Source organism: Hirundo rustica, chromosome 4 (assembly GCF_015227805.2).
Source record: "Hirundo rustica isolate bHirRus1 chromosome 4, bHirRus1.pri.v3, whole genome shotgun sequence".
In the NCBI taxonomy this organism is placed as follows: domain Eukaryota; kingdom Metazoa; phylum Chordata; class Aves; order Passeriformes; family Hirundinidae; genus Hirundo; species Hirundo rustica.
In genome coordinates, this window is record NC_053453.1 from 26636213 (window position 1) to 26659486 (window position 23274).

Sequence of the window (23274 nt, forward strand, 5' to 3'; positions counted from 1 at the left end):
TCTGTCAAAAAATGGCACCATTCTTTCTGTATGCCTTTCTGTGCTCTCAGAAAGAAGCAACTTTTGTGTCTTGGAGGGATCAGAAGGAGTCTTCTAGGGTGACAAAAGAGAAGGAGAAGTTAACCTCCTGACAATGGTAATAGGTTAAGCCAGTATGAAGGAAGCTTGTACTGCAAAGATCTTCTAGGACAAAGAAAAAATTGTCTTTGGTTCAGCAAGAGAGGAAATGCAACACCAGAGGATTAAGAGAAGGAACGCAGTAAAAATGAGAAGCCAGAGAGACGCCCCTTTGCAGCAGCACTTTGAATAAACAAAGCTTCAGGGGTCACGAGAGACAGCACATGACTAAGTCATACAGTCAGAGAGAACTGTTAGTAGGCCTGTGCTACAAGCAGTAAGACTTCAACACAATCAAGTGGGAATAAAAAGAGAGGAGAAGATGAAAACATGAGTCATGGGTAATGTTCAAAACTCTATTTGTCAATAGGAGCATCCAGGAGACAATACCTAGACAGTCAAAAACTGAAAAAAACACAGATGGAAGCCTAGCACACTGCCAGCAGCAGAAGAGGAGCCAGCACTAAAGACTCAAAAAGCAAAAGTAAAGAAGAAATGGGAAATGACAATTGTTTTGTAAGTTCACTGGGGTTTTTTAAGTGTTTGCTGGATTTGGGAAGAGGAGTGAGAGGTTCTAAAGCTGTCTATCAGTCAGAGCAAATGATGAAACACAGGCCTTTATGCCTAAGTTATTAAATGGAGATATCAATGTGAAGGAAGGATTGAGCCATACTGAAGGAGACAAAGGGTTAGAGCAGTTTTGAACTGCATGTTTGGAGACGTTAGAGATGACAGAAATAAAACAGATGAAGTGATATTACACGGTGCCGGAGTCACAACTAGCTCCCGGAATAATGCCGAGAGTGGGCTGCTCCCCAAAGGCAATCAGGGAGACAGCTTAGAGCGAATGCTCTACGACACGGATGTAACAAGGGCAAGCAGAGGCAAGGATGAGGGAGCGGTCTCTCATAGGTTCCAAGGCAGTCTGTCCCAAGGAGGGTCCAGGGACGAAAAACAGGAAGCCCTGGTCTGCAGGGACTTTCATACAGGGGAGGATCTAGGGGCAGGTACAAATTTTCAAGCAATAAGGAGAGGACAGGGGAGGATTACAAGGTGGGGCTTATAATACATGAACCCAAGGGGAGGGGAACAGGTTACATAAACCAATGGGGCAGCCACGATTAGGGGATTTCCAAAGGGTATTTCCAGGCAAGGGGACAACCTTAGGGTGGATTGACAGCAAACTTGCTGGAATAAGGGGTAGGTACAAGGTTGGATTCATGACTTGGGAGGAGGATACCAACTAGGAATGAATCATCAACACAGGGGTAGCAGAACAAACCATTAAGACTGAAACACACCACAACAGTGATAGGTGCAGGAAGAGAATCCAATGGGTGTTTTTATGACAGGGATGATTTGTGACTACCTACCTTTATTTTTGAGGAAACTTGAGGACTTTGAGAAACAGAAAGGAAAAAAGGCAGGATGAAGTAGACACACAAGATAGGAGGGGAAGAGATAGTAATAGAGGAAGCAAGAGAAATAATGAAATCAGCATTTGTGTGACAGCAGACCAAAAAACAAATATAGAAAATGTTAATGATAGAAGTAATTAATTCTGTATTTTAACTTTGGGGTTTTTTTTCTGCAAAAGTAAATGTAATTGCAGTAGAGCCTATTCAAAGAAAGAGAAAGACACGGTGAAGTCCAAATGAGGAAACTCATGTTTGTTGTAGGAGAAAAACTAGATGTAGATCTATGACTGAAGTGAAAAGATGAGGATACAGAGACAGTCAGCTAAAATGTCAGATCAAGTATTGTTTTAGTTTAGCACAGATTCTAAAAGCCAATTGGTGAATGGTTTTCAAGACAAATGGCCAGAGTAGCTAATTACAGGGATACACCTCTGGGTCACATAAGCATAATATCAGCCCAGGAAGCCCAGGGAGCTCTCTTCCTTCCGGGCAGGTCACAAATTAACATGGTGGACAGCAGGGAAGGGCCTGGCTCAGGCCCTGCTGCCCTTGGGCAGCCTCCAGGAGCTGCTGCCTGCAAGGCACAAGCAGACTGTTTCTCTTGTAGAAAGTTACCAGAACATATAAAGAAAAAACTTTTCTCTCTCAAAAGACTAAATAAAAGACAATTTTATAAGTAGTACTGCCCTAGAGTTCTAAATTTTGCCTCTTTGCCTTGTTTATAAGAAAGTTAACAGTTTGGAAGGGAAGGGAAGGGAAGGGTATTTCAAAAGTTTCATTTGATTTGTTTATTTTTTTAGTGTGTGTTAATAAACCTGTCTTTATACCCCTTAAGTTTAAGCCTGCTTTGCGTCTCTCCTAATCATATCTCACAGTAAAAAAAAATAAAAATAATAATAATAAATAATTCTAGTAAACATTAAAACCACTACAAGTATCATCAGAGAAAAGTAGCTCAAGGGTGAACATGTGCATGCAGAAGTGATAATCACTGTCCCATAGTCAGCATTTTATCTATAATCAGAGTTAGCCTTTCTCATTACAGCAGTGCAACTGATGTCCAAAAATTATTCAGAAAGCTTCTCAGACATGCTTATTTCAACCAGGGTAAAGTTAATTTTCTTCACAGTGGCTGGCATGGGGCTGTGTTTTGGATTTTGCTGTACACAGTGCTGATAATGTAGGGATGTTTTTGTTGTTTCCGAGCAGGGCTTACACAGAGCCAAGCCTCCTCTGCTTTTCATACTGTGACACTGGCAAGGGGGCTCAGGGTCCTTGGGGGGTTGGGAGGTGACACAGCCAGAGCAGGTGACCTCAACTGACCGAGGGGACATTCCAGACCATATGACATCATGCTCAATATGTAAAGCAGGAGGAAGAAGGAGGAAAGAGGTGACATATTGGAGTGATGGCATTTGTCTTCCCTAGTGTAGTGGGTTGAGCTTGGCTGGGTGCCAGATGCTCCCCCGAGCCACTCTATCACTCCCCTTCCCAGGGGGAAAGGAGAGAGGAAATAAGATGGAAAAAACCTCATAGGCTGAGAAAAGTTAATCTCTATTTCCCATCAGCAAGCAATGTTCAGCTACTTCCCAGGAAAGAGGACTTCAGCATGCATAATGGCTGCTCTGAAAGGTACACCTTGTAAAATAATGAATGCCCCTCATTCCTCCTCTCTCCCTTAGCTTTTATATCTGAGTTGACATCATGTGATATGGAATATCCCTTTGGTTAATTTGGGTCAGCCAAGTTGTGCTCCCTCCCAGAATCTTGTCCATTCCCAGCCCCTTGATGAGAGGGAGAGGGAGGAATTTTAGAGAAACAGCTCTGCTCAGCTCTAGCCAAAACGCTGGTGTGTTATCAGCACTTTTACAGCTACCAATGTAGAGCACAGCACTGTGAGGGCTGCTTGGGGAAATGAATTCCAGCTCAGTCAGACCCAATACAATCTTCACCCCTTACTCCATACCATTTGTATCATTACTCAGGTCCCACATAGTTTGTATCTTCCAACTGTTCCACTGTATTTATTTCTCATTACAGGAATCCTTTCTTGCCCATACATACAACTTAAACTACATCCTTAAATCACCTCTACACCAAATATACATTTTCATTAACTAGTATCCCCTCCATTCACAGGCATATTATTTTCCCATTTCATGGGCTTCCCCCATCCCTTCAGATCCACGACTTGGGCTCTACCCCATCAGGATTCATGGTCAGGACAGGAGAAGTGGCAAAGAGCTGCCTGCCCAACAGAGCAGCTCAGGTGCCTGGAGCACCTCCCCCTCCTGCACTGACCTTGGTATCTGCAGAGTTGTTCCTCTCACCTATTCTCACCCCGCTCTTCTCTGGCAACAATCACGTTTCTGATTGACCCAGCCTTGACCAGCAACACGTCTTGGCAGCTTCCAGGGATTGCCTCTGCCTGACATGGAAAAAGGTTCTAGCAGCTTCTCACAGAAGCCACACCTGTAGCCCCTCTGCTACCAAAGCTTGGTCAAGCATACCCAATGCACCAAGTAACTGTTATGTGTGAAGGGATCCTGCTCTCCTGCAGATGGTTGAACACCTGCCTGCCCATGGGAAGCAGTGAAGTGACTCCTTGTTTTTCTTTGTCTGTGAGTGCAGCTTTTGTTTTCCTTATTAAGTTGTCTTTATGTCAACCCATGAGATTTCTAACTCTTACCCTTCTGATTCTCTCTCCCAAGCTTGCTGGTGGGGCAGGGAGTGAGTGGCCATGTGGGGCTAGGTTGCTAGCTGGGGTGAAAGTATGACAGCATATCAGTGTGGTCATGCAATAAACAAATGACTCTCAAAAGACTAGATGAACCAAGGAGGCAGGGAAAAGAAAAAAAAAAAAAGTACCCCCTTCAGGGTGTAGCTGATTCTAACTTTTTCCGCTCCAGAAAGTACACTTTATTTTCAATTTCCAGTCTCACATATACCTACCTCCTTAGCCTTGTGCTCAAAATTTACAAAGCTTTAGCTTGTCAGCTCTGGGAATTCTCCAACTTTCCTCTGAATATTAGTTACATAATAGCTTGAGCTAAGCAATCAAAGCAGTGATAGGTCAAAAGGAAGATTTGCCTGAGGTGATGCAGGAAGTTGATGGCAGAGCTTGAAGCTGAATACACATTCTTCTGCTATTCTGACAGCACAAAAACCAACAGAGCCTCCTTGACTGGATTTTGTTGGCTTTTTTCCAAAGAAGCACTGTTTCCAAAGCCAAAGCTACAAAATGCTGTGGCACTGAAAGAGGTAATAAGTGAAAGAAATATCCCCAAATGGCACTGTTTTCTAGCTCTCAATGGCACTTCCATGATGTTTCTAATAAATTATATATCTTACAATCAGCATTTTCTACATGCATACTGTACTTTGTGTCTTTTCAACTGTCTGTGAATGTGTACAGTTCCTGAGATATTAAGAGGAGTGTTAAGCCCAGTCTTTCTCTTGGATTTTACACTCCTCACCTTCAAAATACTTAGGTCCAAAAACGCCACAGCTTTTTGGTACTGACATTTCTAGTTATAAAAGATGGACTTTAAAGTCATTGTTCAATCCCTTTGCATCTGTTTTGTGGAACTAAATGACAACTACTGAAAATTTTAGTTGGTAAGCATCGCTTGTCTGTCCCAGAGCTCCCCAGCTTTGTTTTCGCCCAAGCTCGCCCGAGACAAGCAGCAAACAAAAGGAGCTCCTTTGGGTCCTAAAAACCCGGGAGGCAGCCGAGAACCTTTCCCTTAGCACGAGAGAGCGAGACCCTGTCAGCGGCAAAGGAAGGAGTCGGAGCTTAATTCAGGGGCAACCCCAAAGCTTTATTCAGTCTTTGTTCTGTAATCCTGCCTAAGAGCACAGCCCAAATCAAGAGGCCTAATCTCATGTCCCTTGGGCTTATATCCAGGGAAGGGGCTAAAAGAGGGGACAAACCAACACCCAATGAGGGACAAGGCGGGAATGGAACAGGGTTGGAGGGACATTCAAGGAAACCAATGGGGAACACAAAGGGAGGGATCTTCTCAGCCCTTGCCCCTTCATTCGATGTCTTTTACCCGAACCCTCCAGAAGCTGGGTGGAACAGCCAAATGATAGACAGGACCCACAGGAGAGAACTGGAAGGAATGTAGGAGGATGGGCAGGGAAAAGGGCAAGGACAAACTTCGGGATATAACATTTTCCAGGAGACCAGGGGAGTACAGAACAAACCATTATAAAGCCCAATATAAAAATGAAATACAATATGAAACCAAATAACACATAGCAACAGGTAAGTGGTCGTGACAGCAAATAGAGCACCGAAATTTAGAGTGATGAATTCAACATTTTTTGACATTGCAGAATAGTGTAAAATTTACTTTCCAACAGTGCAGGATGCAGTAAATAGACTAAGCGAGGAACTAAGAGGGCCAGAACTCCAAGGCCCATCCTTCTGAGGTGACAGCAGTGACTGAGATGACGCATCCTGCACTTCAAATTGCATTCTTCTTTAGGGGTTATGATTTATCTGTGACTGATTAAGGAATGGGCTAGTCATCATGGCATTACTCTTCTCCATGCCATGACATTCTCAGAAACGTAAAGATTTTTCTCCTCTGAATTTATCTGGCATCAGCTTATTGAGAAAATGCCTTCAGGACTGAACATGAAGAATCAAGTATTTAAGATCTGAAAAACTCTGAAATAGGCATTTCATTAATAAAAAGGATGTTTATGAGTTATACTGATATTCATTATTATTTGCATTATCAGAGTCTAGGCACTTCTGCTTATAAAGATGATGCTGTTATTGTACTTGGAATAAAGGAGCAAAAAGATGTTTCTATCCATGGAAATTTATCATCTATGAAAACTGATAGCTGATAGATCCTGACTGATGGGGAAAAGAAGAGCATTAATAAAAGGATTATGATTGGCACAATAGTAACATCCCACCTCAATGTGTGAAGTTCCTATAGCCATGAAGAATGCTGTTCAAAAGCAATTACAGTGTAATTTTTATAAGGCAGGAGCAAAGCTGTATGTATGTTGAATGCCCTATCTGGATCTCCACTTCTCTTTAAAGAAGCTCATCAGAAACTGTTTTGGTAAAGAGAAATGTTTATAAAGTTGTTTTTTTTACAGAAGTCATGGGGAACATTGTGGGGACACGGTTCTCAGTCATAAGTTAATGCTTGTTGTAATGAATAACAAATTCTAGACTGATTTTGACATTAAATTAGCACAGTTTCTTTTGGTTATTTCTCTGAGCACTCCAAAGAGACATACTATAAACTTATAATAATTGCTGACTAGTCTTTTATCTAAACTTAGGCACACACCTTTGCCACTGAAAAATAGAGTCTGGGCTCCGCTTAGGAACGACCTAGTGTAACAAACAGCCTATTATGCAATTTCTACAAGCAGCCTTATCCAAAGCATAAATAAAATAAAAATTGGGATAAGATCTTGGGGAGTGCTCTCAGTTAATTACCTGTTAACACTTCCCTTAGTTTTTTTGCTTTACAAGGCTAGTCTCCACCATATAAAATTGTTTTAACTGCTTTCCTCAGAATAGGAATTGGTTGTGATGGCACATTTTAGTGCTGTTATCACAAGGGCGGAACGAAATCTGTAATGATGTAAACTCATGGTGACTTCTTCTACTCGTTTCTTTGTCGAAAAAAGATCACACGACCAGCCCAAACCGGTATGTTTCTATACTTCCACTTCATCGGAGCTGCGGTGAGGGCACATGGCCCCGGCTCTCTCTGCTCACATTCTCCCGGGCCGAGGTTCATCGGACCACGGGCACGCCGGGACTCCGGCTGGGAGCTGCCGGAGGCGCCCGGCCCCGCCGCATCCCTCCAGGCCCAGGCCGGCCTGGCGAGCACCGCTCCCGGGGCCACCGGCGGGGCCTGGGGCCCCCCGAGCTGCAGGCGGCGCCTGTGCCCCCGGGCCGCCCCCGGGCACCACCGTGTGCGCGGCGGGGCGAAGCGGGCGGGCACCGCAGCGGGAGCGGAGCCGAGCGGAGGTGGCCGGGCCGGGTCACGCCCGCCCCCGGCCGCGCCACCGCCCCTTCCTGTCATGGCCGCGGCCGGGCAGTGGGAGCTCGGCGGGGCGGCGCGGGCCCGTGCCTTCGGCTGCTGAGCGCCCCGCGGGCGGCGCGGAGCGGGGACGGCCCCAGCCCGGAGCCGGGGGCAGGAGGTGACTGAGGGGCCCCGTGCCAGCAGGGCCTGCCGGGGGCTGCCCCGAGGAGCGGCCGTCCCGCAGCCCTGCAGCGGCGGGACGGGACGGGACGGGACGGGACGGGACGGGACGGGACGGGACGGGAAGGGAAGGGAAGGGAAGGGAAGGGAAGGGAAGGGAAGGGAAGGGAAGGGAAGGGAAGGGAAGGGAAGGGAAGGGAAGGGAAGGGCGCCCCGGGGCTGGCGGGGTCCCGCCGGTGTGCGGGGCGGGCGGAGCCCGGCACTGGCCCCGCCGGGGTGCGAGCGGAGCAGCCGCTTGTTGGGGCTTGTCCCGGCACGGGTCGTGTGTACCCCGGGAACGAGCCGTCCGCACGGAAAGAATTATTGCGGAGAGGGCGGTCCGGGCCGGTCCCGCCGTGCTCGTTGGGGCCACCTTTCCAAGTTGTAGGAACCACGACAGACATTTGTCCCGCAATGAGGGTGTGCACGGTGGCACTGCCCGGGAGGTTAAATTCACATCCTGCCCCGTGTACCGTAGTTTGTCCGTGCTCACCGGTCCCGAAGATGCCCGGTATTAGGAGGTATGGGTGAGAGATATGCAGCAGCCATCAGGCCCTAAACACCTGGTGAAACAGGCCCGTGTAGCAAAGCACCAGGTAAGCAGGCTCTGGTAGCTGCAGGCAGGAGAGCCTGCTTTGACTTTGCCTCACGGTAAGTCTTCAAAAGATTAGTTTCCACAGAGTTACATAACAAGATAGCAAATCCACTGTGGCTGTCTCCTGATAATAAGTAATTTGCTTTTGTAATTGGGAAGATAAAACCTAAATTTCATGAGCCCCACACAAATACCTGCAATACATAAATCAGTTGGCTTTTGGCAAGACAAACCCCGTAAGGGAAAGAAGGAAAATCCTGTAATGTTCCTTTTGTTTTCCTTGTAGATACCAGTGAAATATCTGCTGCCCACCACTTTCTTCATTTAACTTCCCCTTGGGGTCAGCTGGTTGTCAGCATGCCTTCAACCAAGAACGCCTCAAAACTTTTCCTAGTCCTCGTGTCACTGCTGCTGGTGCTGCCAGCAGTTGAAGCCCTGGATGCAGGAGATACCATTGCCTTCCTCCTAGGCCTCGCTGTCAGTGTCGTCGGATTCTGTGCCTGCCTTGGCTTGTATGCAAGGCGAAGGAATGGACAGCAGTGACTTCAAGAAAATGCTCAGATGAAGTGAATTTCCAAACACAGCTTGGGGTTGGGTGTAAGACTGAGCTTTGATTCTGGATGACTTTCAAAAACTATGTATTAGATATTTCTGCAAACCCCTCTTACAGTACAACTCTTACCCTTCAGTACAACAGTCAGACTACACAGTAAAAGGGATTTGTACAATTTGGCCTCATTACAAAAAGATAATTTTATATTGTTTGTGATTAAATATTGCCTTAGAGAAGGGTAAAAACTTTTAATAGAGAGGTAAAACTATAGAGTGGCTCACAGTAAAAGTGTATAAATTTAGCATGTGAGGGAGGCCATCAACAAGTTCCGTAATTTTGGTTTCAATGTTTATTCAGGAGGAAGCAGCTATTAATCTTCCAGTCAAGGTCACAAGAATTTTGAAATTAGTCCTAACTAGATAGCTAGTGAGCAGACTGCTCTAGCTTGTGTGCTTGCATTCATGTTCTCTTTCTCTGTAATGACAGTTAACACCTAACAGCTCACTTCTGCTGTCACATGGATGAGACTTAAGAGAACTAAGGAAAAAATGAAAGCCTTTTTTTTTCTTCTAGAATTTTTTTTGTTTGTTTTTTGTTTTAGAATATGCCACTCCTGTGTTGCTATTACCAAGTAGATACACCTTAGAATGAGATCACTGTTTTTACTTAAAATGTATTTGACAGAAAAGTACATGTAAGGCTATGTAAATCAGATTAGGGATATGGGCTTTGTCTCTTGTTTATTTTTTGTACTCATGTTTTTTCTAGGCACACCAGGTTTAAGGCTTAGTTCATTTGGTGGTTGTACTTTCTTTCTCCAAAACTGAAGACCTAACTATTTTGATGAGAAATTCTGTGTGTTTCTGCATTAGAAGGTTATTAGAATTATACCCAGATCATTGAGTATATGTTTCTTTTACAGTGTAGAAAGAACCTGTTAAAATCCTGGGTTTAGTCAATTAGTCCATTGTTCTTGAGTGCATTCCTCGTAACAAACCTATGTTGTTAGCTAAACATTTAGGCTTCTGTAACTGATGCATATGACTTCCACAGAAGATTAGGACCAAAACCAAAGTGAAAAATCCTGGTGCAAAATGGGAGATGTAGTCTTACTCTATTCATGCTCAGTCAGATTGCAAGCCAGGTATATGGTTGAAAGACAGTGTGTCTAGGACCTGTTTCTTTAGGTACCAAAGGTGAAATGGCACAGCCAAGAATGTCTACCACAAGTCTCTCTGACTTGTTAGGATGTTTTAGCTTGAGCCAAGAAGCACAGTCTTTAACAGCAGCAGAATAAGGATCATAGGAAGATGAGCTCTCCACAGTTCACAGAATTTCCTTCTGATCTTGTGCTGTAGACACTGCCACTCTTAGATAGAAATCTTGGCTTTTACCTTTCAGAGTTATGTATTTTGACACTATTCTTCCACTTCCTCTGTGTCTGTTCAGTAGAGCACAAAGCAATGGCTATGGGCAAGTCTTATGTAAGTAATTGGGTGGGCAGATCATGTTCTCCAAATCCTGATTTCTGCATGCCATTTTTGGGAGAAGTGGACACAATGCACAATTACTATGTGCAAATGAAATTTACAGCCCTAAGAGGAGCTTCAGACAGAAATATCACCTTTGAAAGCTGCCTAGCAGCAGTAGATGATCCTGTACACAATAATTCAACTAGATGAGTGCAAGCATGGATTGAAGTGTGATCTTTGATCTTCTAGCTTAGCTAAAGAAAAACAAAACAAAAAAATTGCTACTCAATTTTATAGTTCCCGAAGTTTAAAAAAAAAAAAAAGCCATTTTTTCAGTAAAATATTGCTCTTTCAATAGAATACATTTTAACACAAGCAGATTTTCACAGACCCCTTTATCTGTGCCTTGGAAAAAATCTGTGGCAATATTTTCACAAAATTGGGCAACAGTTTCACTGCAGGAGAGCAAAATTTTAACAGAGTTAATTATCTTCAGGCAATAGGGACATGAGAAACTATTATTTGCCCAAAGCTGTATGTACTTCATTGAAAGGTGTTTGCATAGTATAATGGCTTTGTTTCCTGGGTTCTGATAGAAGCTTTATTGTTTAATTGTTTACTTTAATTGTTTACTTGCATTTGTAAATTACTTGAGTGTAAAATCAGATATCCCTGTTCTTCCTGTCTTAATAAACTTTGACATTTGATTTGTCATCAGCTTGATGAAGTAATTGTTACGAAAAGGGAAAAGTGCTTGTGGTTCTCAGCCCCTGTGCCTTTCCAAGGGAGCTGTCCCTGTCCCAGATTCTTGTGTACTGACTAGACACAGTTGAACACAGTCCAAAGCCCTCTTTGCATGATGCTCTTCACATAAGCTTTGAGAAGTGGAGTTAATTGTAACAAGATAAACGTGGCTAAATGGATGAACTGTAATGTCTGATGTCTGTTAACATGGTAAATGCACTAATTATTATGCTACAGAAGTAACCTTTCCATTCATTTCTGTATCTGATGAAAGGTTTGGCAGATCTAAACTGGTGTAATGATGAGATTGTTAGGAGTGGTGGAAGGGAGAGCTTGAGTCTGGTTGTACTTCCAGTTTACACGTAAACAAATAGTAAATTATCTGAAGTCAACAGGAAGTATGTGTTCACCAGATGAAAAAAGTGAAACCATAAATTCAGAATCAAATGCAGTAAAATATATTGGGCAAGATTTGATGTGACTATTGATGCATAGGACTCAAACTACTTAATTCCTGCTGAAATCTTCAGAACTTTCAAGTGATAAGTTTTTAATACCTTAGACACTGAGTACACTGCTAAGTGTTCAATTCTAAAAGAATGTAATCAGTTTTTAAATTACAGAGGTTTTCAGTTCACATGAATACACAGTAACACCAAATATTACATTTGGAAAACAAGTTTTCTAGCAAGCAACCTGTAATTTACATACCAGCTATGATACGGTAAATAACATAAAAGGACATCTTTCTTTAAACTAAAATTAAAAGAACAATAAAATTATATAGGTATTCAAAACATTTCCAGACCTTGTACTGTCTCCTCAGCTCAGTTTCTCTGTAATGGAATTTGAAAATGTGTGGGAAGTTCTGTCACATTAAGGTACAGGCATACTAGGCAGTCAGCAGAGCCTTTTGTTTCTGGATCATTCTTCTGATCAGATCAAAACAGATTTTCATGAGAAAAATAAACCAAAATGCCCCTTTACTGTGCTAAGCAAAGAGACCCATAGAATCATAGAATTATAGACTGTTAAGGGTTTGAATGGCCCTTAAAGACCTTCTAGTCCCAACTCTCTATGCCATGGGCAGGGACATGGTTGCTCTAGACCTTTTCTAGCCTGGCCTTGAACACTGCCAGGATTGGAGCAACCACAGCCTCCATGGGCAACTTGTTCCAGTGTCTCACCACCATCACAGTTAAAAATTTCTTCCTAATATCTAACCTAAATTTCCTCTCTTTCAATTTGTACCCATTACTCGCGGTCCTGTCACTACAGTTCCTGATGAAATGTCCATCTCTGGCTTCCCTACAGGCCTCCCTCAGATACTGGAAGGCTGCTATGAGGTCTATGCAACCTTATCTTTTCCAGGCTGAACAGCCCCAACTTTCTCACCCTGTCTTTTAGGGGAAGTCATGAGTTTCATGGCCCTCCTCTGGACTTGGTCCAAGAGTTCCATGCCCTTCTTCTGTTGAGGGCACTAGGACTCTACCCAGTAGTCCAGGTGGTGTCTCACAAGAGCAGAGTAGAACAGGAGAATCACCTCCTTCGACCTACTGGCCACACTCCTTTTGATACAGCGCAGGACAGTTGGTTTTATGGGCTGTGAGTGCACGCTGCTGGCTCATGTTGAGTTTTTCGTCAACCATCATCCCTCAAGTCTTTCTCTCCAGGGCTGCTCTGAATCACCTCTCCACTCTGCCTGTAGGTTTGTCTGTGATTGCCCTAACCCAGGTATAGGACCTTGCACTTGGCCTTGTTGATCTTCATGAGATGAGTTCACATGGGATCCCACCACTCAAGCCTGTCAAGGCCCTCTGGAAGGCATCCCTTTCCTCTGGTGGGTCATCTGTACAACACAGCTTGGTGTCATCAGCAAATTTGCTGAAGGTGCATTACACAGCGTAAGTGAAGGCCTGAAAGCAGGGTGCCCTCCATCAGACCTAGGAGCTGCAAACATTAGAGGCGGGGAAGAGAGAATTGTGTCCACAAGCACACTGATGCAGAAAACTAGATGTTGGTGCTGGGTTGGGCTAAAGTTTGTGTTCTGCTTCAGTCTTCCTGTATTGGATGTGTTCCTCCTCATTAGCCATTGTCTTGGAAATTTCAACTGGAATCAACAGTACTGGCAGCTTCTTCAGCTGCCACTCATTCAAGGCACTAAAATTTTATATACATCTTCATACTGCTACTCTCCACCTGGCAAGTATAAAAGCTTGAAAATTACCTTCTTTTTCTGAACAGAGCTAAAGCATTGCAGGGCAACACAGTTCTGTAAAACTTAAAAGAGAAGGGTCTGTCTTTTTCTTCTGTTTTTCCATTCTTCTGTTTGTGCTGCTGATTGCACACACAGTGATAGTGCTAATAATAAATAAAGTAACTCCATGTCTTTTCTTACCCTTTCACAGAAAAGAAACCATCCTAAAACATGACCAATTTTAATCTCAGCAGAAATAAAGTGAAGAAAATGGTTACTTTATCAAAATCTGTTCACTTTCCATTTCATAACTTACCTGTGAAATGCGGATGTCTGTAATTCTAAAACTTTTCAAGGACATTTTCTGCCAACGTATTTCTGAACTGATATGGTTATGGAAATTACATGCTTAAATCCTGCACTTATTTCTCAGTCTTTAACCTAACATGATTGCTCATAAGTCCCATGGTAGCAGTTTTAAACTTTATTTTTTATTTATTCAAATTACCTAGAAGATCAGCAGAAGACATATTGACTCATTTTTCCTCAACAGCACATATTTGTTTCAGCATCTGTGTGAAAAGCAAGGAACAATTAAGCTTTTTAAAATTTTGATCTTTTCAGAAACGCCATTTGTGATCAAATTCCAAAAGTCTATCTTATATTTTCAGACAGTATATAATCTATAGAGTGATCTATACTGAAAAAAGTCCTTTTTTGTAAAAAGTAATAATTAAAAAATAAAATTAAGGATGCTGATTGTTTATATGGAGCAGTAGCCAATAAGAAACAACTATTCAGCACTAAATATCACACAGCCATGTTTTTCATCCTGTTGTATTTGTAGAAAAAAATCCCATAAATCACAAAAATATATGTAATATGAAAAATGGGCAAAAAGTGCTTTTTGGAGAAAAAGTACATATTATTTAGTAATAATTATGGCTCTACTGCAGATCTGTATGATGTCAGCTCAAAAAATTTTATTGTCTTAAATTGAAATCCAGCTCTTCTAAAGGGGTGACCATACTGCCTTCTGAAACCCATATAACTTTGCCACAACCATCCCCCATGCCAGGGCTAGAGCAGCAGGCTGCCCTGATGCACAGGGTGCTGGCTAACCTCAAATCTTGCCTAGGAAGCGACAGACAGCTGTGTCTCCCTGGGTGCCAAATGCATGCCCAGGCCACTGCTACCCTCTCGCTCCGTCGATTCATCTCCTACTGTGAAAAAAAGCCAAATAGGTGATGAGATATTTGTTTAAACATTCAGTAATATCTGTGTGGCTGATAGATACATCTTTAACCTTTCATGCCAGAGTTCACGTTTCAAAATTTAATATTGTTGGTACACTTAATTTTTAAAAACCCAGTATATAACCTTTTAAAATACAGTATCCATGTGGGCTGGGGTGATACACCCAGGAGAAGTAGAAAAGCAGAGGACACTGTCAGATGAAAGGATATTCTAAACTATCCATCCAAAAAAAACATCTTAGAGAAAACATCTTGGGGAAAAGTCTGAGCCAAGAATTGTAGAAGGTGACCTCCAGAGGTCCTTTCCAACCTAATTTACTGTATGATTCTATGAAATCCTAGTTGTAAATGGGATGCACATACAGAAGCTCAATTCATTCGTATCTCCATGCAAACAAGGATATATTTGTGGTGAACAAATCTAATCACAGTGTGAGCCCATAGGGAACCTGACTGCAAAAGCTGTGAGGCTGTTCAGTCATCATGTAAGACCACAGGGAAACCAGATGTACCAGGATTCTCCCACTGTGTCTAGTGAAACTCAATCCCTGAGGCATTAAAAGGTTATGGAAAAAGAGGAGCAAATGCAACACATGTACACTAATCCTCTTTTTGGAGTGGGATTTATAGAGATGGGTTTATGGGGCTAGTACTGTACTCCAAATGGAATTCAACTGCTTCAGTGTAAAGCCTCAAATGTGAATTATGTCAACTCCTGCCCAAGTCAACATTCTGAAAATATTTAAAAAATTTGATGGCCATGATAAAAGACCTAGTTCCCATTGGTGTCAGTGGGAGCTTAGGACAAGGTCAAATACAAAATACAGGTTTGGGTGCAGTAGATGCATTGACAGGATGGAGAGGCCCTTGCATTTGATCAGTAGTGCACCTTGCACCAGATGGTGCTCATTGGGAACTGCAGGCACATTAGTCTCCATCTACATCTCTTTCCTTAGAAAAATATTAGCTGAATTATTTATTGTGATAACTGAATGCCAAATTTTCATCTGGTTTAAAAACAGCCTGAAGTTGCTGAAATCAGTGCAGTCATCCTGATTTAAATTCATTTTGAACAGAAAACACAAGAGGCTTCATTCTGACCTTGCACCAGCCCTTGCACTTCTGTGTAATGCAGCAGAATTATTCTTGATTTCCATTTATGTGAAAATCTAAATTGGTTCTTAAAATAGGTTCTGTCTTTTTTTTCTTTTTTTTTTCTCAGTCTGCTACCAGTAAATTATTTGACCTACATCTTAATAAATATTAGAAAACAATTTTTCTCCCCACTCTTACTCCATAAACACACTTCAGAACTTGTGTATTTAACTTAGACTCTACTGTTTTGCCCCCCCCCCCCCAAGATTTATCAACAAAGGCAATGGAAAATCCACAAGTCAGCCCAGTCTCAAGGACATCACGCTAATAAAAAGTGCCTCTTTGCACACTTTTAATGTATGTGTGCCATACATGACTAATGTACCTCTGCTTACCTTTCTGCCTTGTTCTTACTATTTCCATAATAAAAACAATCTGTTTGTGTCCAGCCGTTCCCTAGGAAAGCCTTTCAACTAGTCATGAGGTTCTATGTATTAAATAAGAACTTCATAGGTTCTCTTTTTCTGTCCAAAGTAACACTGAAATCCCAGTAAAAAGGATTACATGCTCTCAATTTCAGAAGGGCCAGCAAGGAAATCTTTATAGCTATAAATAGAAATGTAAAGGACTAGAAATCTGAAATTTCATGTGTTTTGCCAGAGGTTTCTCTACTTAACTCCCAATAGATTTAATAGGAATTAAGAATTAAAATCCCTTCTATTTCCAAAGGGATACTGACCTTCCAGTAGTGAATATAAAGCATGTGATCACTTTATCTACACTACCAAAATAATCTGAAATTGACTGCACATAATAATTGCCAGTCTGCTGCCTTAATATACCATAAAGTCAACTGTTATCACTCAGGACAATGGAAGTTGCCTAATTCAGTGTAAAATACATGCTTTGGGAAATAAATGTCATAGAAACAGGGCAGAGGCATTGATAGACATACCTTAAATATACTCTTGCATGCTAAGCAATTTGATCAGTAAGAATTCTGCGTCCTCTTACAGAACTGGGTTTTTGTCTTTTCATTATCTGGTGTTGCAACCCCACTTTCCTTTTATCCCGTGCTTCAAAAGCTGCAATCTAGTCTCACAAGAAATAAATTCTAAGTAAATAAACCTCATGAGTGAATTTTTTTTTTCAAAAATGTTTTTCATTTTTGAAACAGTTGGTCCCTGTCACTAGCTTACAGTAACTATTTCTGGTCTTATTACAAAGGCAGACAAAGATGTAGCTTTTATGAAACTGGGACATTTGTAAAGAGTATTGTAAGTATGTATGTTTCTTTAAACTTACCACCAAAGTAATAGAAACCCATAGACTACACTGGTTCCCGAAGTTCCTTCTAGGATGCTCACACTGAAACAACCAGAACAAATCTTTCACCATCCCCTGGTAGAGAGGCTTGAGAAATCCTTTCTCAAAACTGCTATATAATGCACTTTTTTTTCACATCACAGCATGCCTGAGCCTTAAACCATAATGCTGAGTCAAAGTCTACTAGACTTCTATCTCTTTCTTCATTTTAGCACTTAGAAGTTCAATGTTCAAGTTTCAACATAATCTTAGTACAAGCAAATATTCATCCTCCTACTATTCTTGTATTTTTCAATTTCAGAAGCCCCTAGGCATGAATTAACATGTAGGCTTTTTATATTAAAAAAAACACATTTTGCTTTTTGTTTTGCAAGCATATCTGCTCACTAGGAACCATACTTGAACATCCATAGCCCAAATTTACAGATTTTTAAATAAAGGTTAAAGAGTTTAAGGGTTGAAAACCTACCTCACCTTAAAATAGTTTTGGTTTAAATATGTTCATCATTTTATTTCAAGACTGCCAAGTATACCAGAAGTCTGAAAGTTTCATAAATAAGGCGTTTATTTTCGCTCTCTCCAGCTTCTCACTGCATCCACCTAAGGTTATCCCAGCTCCATTTTTTCTCTAACTAAGTTTGCCTAAATTGGTCAAAAATTAATTTGAATCTAGCCTTGTAATTCCACTAATTTTATGTTTTCAACTGTCTCTGTCCAGCTGTGACAGCAGAAAACAACTTCTTACATTCCTGCAACAACTTTTTCTTCTGATTTCTTATGTGTTACTCCAGAATGGCCATTTAGTTACCTTCCTTTTTTCTACCTTTTGCTTTTCTTCCCTTTTATTACTTCTTTTTCAGCATCACCCATCTTTCTCAAGATGTGATCCATGTTTTGGTAACTAACCTACATGAGAATATAAATCATTCTGAGCAATTGGCAGCTCTTTTTGTCTGAAGATCTTCCACCTGATTTCAGCTTGCCGGTATTTCATTATGTTCCATGGTTGGCCTTGTGGCAGTGTCCTTTGAAAATTCAGTGCACTAAAAAGGTTAGGAAAAAAAGAAAGAACTTCTTTCTTTTCATCAATATAGAGCATGCAGGTTGAAACAGATATATCTTGAGGACCTGTAATTTCAAAGAGAATTCATAAGTTTTACATAAATTCTTCAAATTGCCAGTTTTGTTATGCATGCATATTTATGAAGAGATATACATAATAGACAGATACAGTATACCAACTAAATGTTCTGTTAGGTTTTGAAGCATCACATTAATACCAAATTTACAATGCGGCACAGAATTACACAACAGGTCTGTTTTATTTGGTTACTGCTGGTACTGTACTGTGAGGAGCTGTTGTGTTGACTTGTTAAAAGAGCATTTTTGTCCACATGCATATCTCAGATTAGGAAAAACAGATTAATGTTATTTTGATCTCTTATTTCCACATTTTGTTTTATTAATGGAGAACAAATAAGTACAGTGGGACTTTAAAAATATATTCAGTGAGGAACTGTAAGAGCTTAAGAGGTAGTTTAATTATCTAAAACATGACTTGAGCAGAATCCTTAAAAAAAGGACCCAGAAATCCCTCACTGCAGCAACAGAAAGACTTAGCAGTGCTAACTTTTCAATTGACATTTGACATTTGCCTTTTAGACGTGAGGTTGCAAGCTTTTGTTTCCCATGCAGAAGTGACCAAGAGAGTGCAGTGCAGAATTCCTGTGGTCCAGATGTGATACAGCGCATAATCTAAATGTCTTGCTCCCAGCAATGTCCTTACAAGAGTCTGAGCTGAGTGGTGTGTTCAGGTAAGGTACACCAGCAGTAGTGCGGAGTCCAGTGAATGTCCAAACAGTGCTGGAAATCCAGCTTTTTTCCACCTAGTATTTACTGACATTGCACAAAACAGAAGATCTGGAACTCAAGCCCAGTCTCCCACCTCCAATAAAAGTTCTCTGAAGTACTAGAGAGTACAGGCCTGAAAAGCATGGTATCCTGTTTATCCTGGACTCTCTAGCCATAAAAATGCAAGAACAATGAGAGAGGGAAAGTGGCATGTGGGCAAAAGAGACTGATTTCCATGTTTGCTGCTTAGAATACCTGCCTCTTAGGGCAAGATTTAGGTCCAGGTCTCAGCTCCATAGCCTGACATTATGTAGTCAATTAGAAAACAAAGCAAAACCAGCACTAAACCATCTAATTAGTTGGGACCAAATCCCATGTGTTTCTCCTGCCAGCCGACTGTCTTATCTAGTACAGTGCAACATCCTGATTCTGCTCAATGTTTCACTCTTTTCTTTAAATACCACACTCAAAAGTTGCCTGACCACATGCAAATACTAGTCTGATTTAGCAAAAATATGCCATTTGCTACTATTAGGCTTGACCAGTTTTGCAGGTGACAATTCAAGTAAAACATTCATTCTTTCATACCTCCATGAAACAGGCAATGCAGTAGTAAATTAATATTTACACTTTTAGTTACATCAGAGCTGCATTTATGCAGTTCCTCCTACTGTGCCGTCAAAGTACTGTTCTGATAGTATCTGTAGAAGTCAAACTGTTGCGTTTCTTAACAAGATGGTCTACCTTTATTGAGAGAGACTATTCTCTGCATCCTCGTAAGTATAAAACTTATTTCTCCTAGTTCTACATATAAATGAGAATATTTCTATCTTTATATCCAACAAACTGACAAAATGGGACCATGGCATAAGGTTCTAGGTATCAAATTATTTGCAGTGAACAGTTAGCAGCTGATCTGACATGAACATCCAAAACTATTTTCACTTTCTAATTCATCAGACTGGAATCTTGGTAGGAGAACATATATTCATGGTAACTGCTTGCAAAACCAATGTTCACCCTCCACCTCAGGCATTACAGATTTGACTCTCCATTGTCTCAATCTTGTGCATTCAAAGCAATTATCATTCATCAGTATACCTTTTAAAACTATTTATATTTTCTTTACAGAACTTTAAATCAATCCAGAGTCAGAAAACAATACTATATAATACACACATATATACATATCTGTAATATCTATACATATATGTATAATGTGTACACTATATGTGTTATCTTAAAACTTGAACAATAGATTTGCAGGAAGGCAAATGCTTAGATGTGAACTGGTCATATCAGCAAAAAATAAATATTTCTTACATGGACACTGTTACTTTTTGTCCCTGAGCACCGCCTAAAAGCTTTGAAAGATGTCAGTGACAGTTATCCTATTTTATCCTATTATTTTTAAATCCCCCCTCAGTATATTGCTAGAAGTAGAAAATTCTATTGTTAAATAGTCTCTCTAATCCTACAACATTCTGTCCATTCCATGATTCACCTCTAACCCACCTTAAAGATAGCAGAAAATGGTATTATTTATATATCTCAGCTCTACAAAAATGATTGATTTGACATATATCCCTGTGCACTGATAATAGTCATGCAAATAATTCCATGAGCGCAGGAAGAAGTGGTGCAGTTAACTGCAGCAGAGGCAAGAGGAGCTCAGCAGTGTGGACATGGATCAGATTGATACTGAACAGGTCAATGTGCAGCCTGTCACAAAACCAACATGGCCTTTGCTGCCTGCCGTTCTGCCCTGGATGCAGAAACCACAGGGACATACCCAGGGTCCTATTCAGCTGCACAGCTGAGCGTAGCCAAGCCAGGTCACCAAGACACCGAGAATGGGATTAAAACTCTAAGCCATGACCTGTTTTGACCAGCAGATGAATGACGATAGGCTGAAGCCTCAGATACAGACATGGGTCCCTAGAGAGTGGTGGCCAGTCTGAAATTGGAGGCCAGCCAAGGGAAAAAGGTAAACTCTAGGACAAGCAGCCAACACCTACATTCACAAAATTTATAGGAACCTCACCTCTGAGACCTCTCTGCTCATGTATCAGACTTCACTAAAATCAGCCTTCATGTTTAAAAGAGAAGGAAGGGAAGAAATTGGCATAAATTCACTTAGGCATTATATAGCTTCATGACAGAAAATGTATGAAAAATAATGAACCATAATCACTCCTTTCATTAGGCCCCAACTACATCCTAATAATCTCTAGTGAACCAACAGCACTAAAACAGAGGGGAGAAAAACCTGCTAATCCAGCAGTCACCCCAGCCAAAGAATATTCTGCACATACCTATACATGCCGGAAAACTATGAAAGGCCTTGGAGTAAACCAGGTTTACATAACAGGTAAAGTTGTGTGCATCTCACATAAGTCTGTCTTTGCTTTATATAGGATGCATAAAAAAGTTGGACACAGCTCAGCTGGAAGAAGTCATCTTTCCCCTGTCTCTCAAGCATTTTCAAGTTTGCTCCTCAAGGCAAGCATTCTGTTCTGTAATGTCAGTAACCCCATTCATTTTGCTCCACAGTGTTCCACTGGTGCCTGTAATGGTGATAGGAAAAATGTGTTCCTGAATGCTGTGATTGGCACTGTTAATGACCATGACACTGCAGAGCTGCTCTGTGCTTCAGCGGGGTTAGCTGATTTCAAGACCTGAATTTCCATTTAGCAAGGCAAACCAGGAGTACTGTATAGCTGTGGGAAAGCATTTTACTGAAAATCAAAATCGCGTAGACAAAAGGACTATGAAACATAATACCTCAGAAGGGTTGAGGTGCACAAAAAACACAAACCACTTTGTTTAAAAAAGAAAATCTACAAGTTTTCCAAGGCTAACAGACAACACTTCTAAAATCACTGTAACAGATTCACCCACTGCAGCAAATTAACAGAGCTTTTCATGTTAATGGTCCTGAGGTGCTGACTTGCATTGACAGGAAATCTTTTCTCGTAAGCGAGTGCTCCCCTTCTACCCAAAGTCATTGATACAGAGTCATATGATAAGATAGGAGAGCAGTCAGTGAAGACATCAAGGTTGCTTAGCCATGCATCAGAAACAAAACATCATTATGGTCCTGGCTCATTGCTCCCAATTTAACTTCTAAATTCTGGAATGCTTTCTACCTGTTTCTCACCAGATTTTTTTCATATTATTTGTTAGATAAGCCTTACGCAAAAATCATACTTTTCATCCATGGTGATTTAGTCGTGAATTCTGAATGTGTTCAGCTGCTTTCAAATATTTTGGTTGTTGAATGGTACCACTGCAATATATTCGCATTACCATATGTCATGCAGAGAAAAACAAATGGAATATATTTACAGTGGTTGAAAGACTAAAAGATCTACAATTAATTGCATTAATTAAACAGCAGATGAAAATACATTAAATAAATGAATCACTATTTCTGTAAAACTATTCCTTATGTCTATGCACATTCTTCAACAAATCCTATCTACAAGATTTGTAAGGAAAGGGATTTTATTTTTTGTATAGAAAAAGAAGAAAGTATTCTCCCTCCTGTTCCACATTCAATTACCAAAACACCAACAGGTTTTCTGGCATAGAAAGAGAGTGAAGAGACTGGATGTAGTAGGAGCTTCACTAAGCTTGGTTCACATTATTTTGATGTTCTGGCAAGAGGTTCTTTCTCCTCCCTAGGTGTGCAGGTAAGATTAGTCTTCCTGAGGTCAGCAGTTCAGGGTCCTGCTGTAGGCACTGTTACTGAGGCATCTTTACAGTGCTGCCCACATTAACTAAAAACTGTTGATGGAATACAAATTTCAGTGCTTCCCACTAACAAAACTGCAAGTTCAGAATAATTCACATTAAAAGACTTGTTATACAGACATACAAGATAGTGCCTAACCTCCACCATGAAAAAAATCTAACCAAACAACCCAAAACTTGAACTAAACAAATTGCATAAAGATTACATTTTGAATATTACATTATTTATATATTTGCATGGAGAGATCCAAGATGAAAGTATTAGAGAAATACTCTCAAGTATTCTCAACCATTCAAAAATACTATCTTCAACAAATATATGCTCTCAAAACTACTTCTTCGGATACTATGAAGTTCCTTTTTTTTTTTTTTTTCCTTCTATGGAGCTCAGTCATCGATCTGCATCAATGTAGATGTGACTGGCTTTATCTTTTTTACGTCACTTTTTACCACTCATCCTTGACTGTGAAAACAAGCATTTTGGTAATTCTTCAGCACAGGACAATACATATATGGTGCACAGAAAACAGAGACAGCATATGAACCTTTCTTTGACTCACTAGAGCTCTCTATTCCCTTTTTGCCTCTAATCATATATGTAAACCCACCATTTCTGAAGTCCAGTAATTTAAAAGTGTACCTTATCTTTTTGCAGCCACAAGTAATT

General features: G+C 41.0%; 1 protein-coding gene across 1 annotated transcript; it reads left to right on the top strand.

The window, feature by feature from the left end:
- The first annotated feature begins 7624 nt into the window (after positions 1–7624).
- SMIM30 (small integral membrane protein 30) lies at positions 7625–11099 on the top strand. The gene is made up of 2 exons (XM_040063432.1): positions 7625–7721; positions 8644–11099. Exon 2 carries the CDS (start codon positions 8715–8717, stop codon positions 8898–8900), a length of 186 nt encoding a protein of 61 aa, XP_039919366.1. The 5' UTR covers positions 7625–7721; positions 8644–8714; the 3' UTR covers positions 8901–11099.
- Positions 11100–23274: the final 12175 nt, after the last annotated feature.

Bases quoted from the DNA above. Each gene is read 5' to 3' on its own strand.
- SMIM30 (XM_040063432.1), top strand. From the start codon at position 8,715: ATGCCTTCAACCAAGAACGCCTCAAAACTTTTCCTAGTCCTCGTGTCA.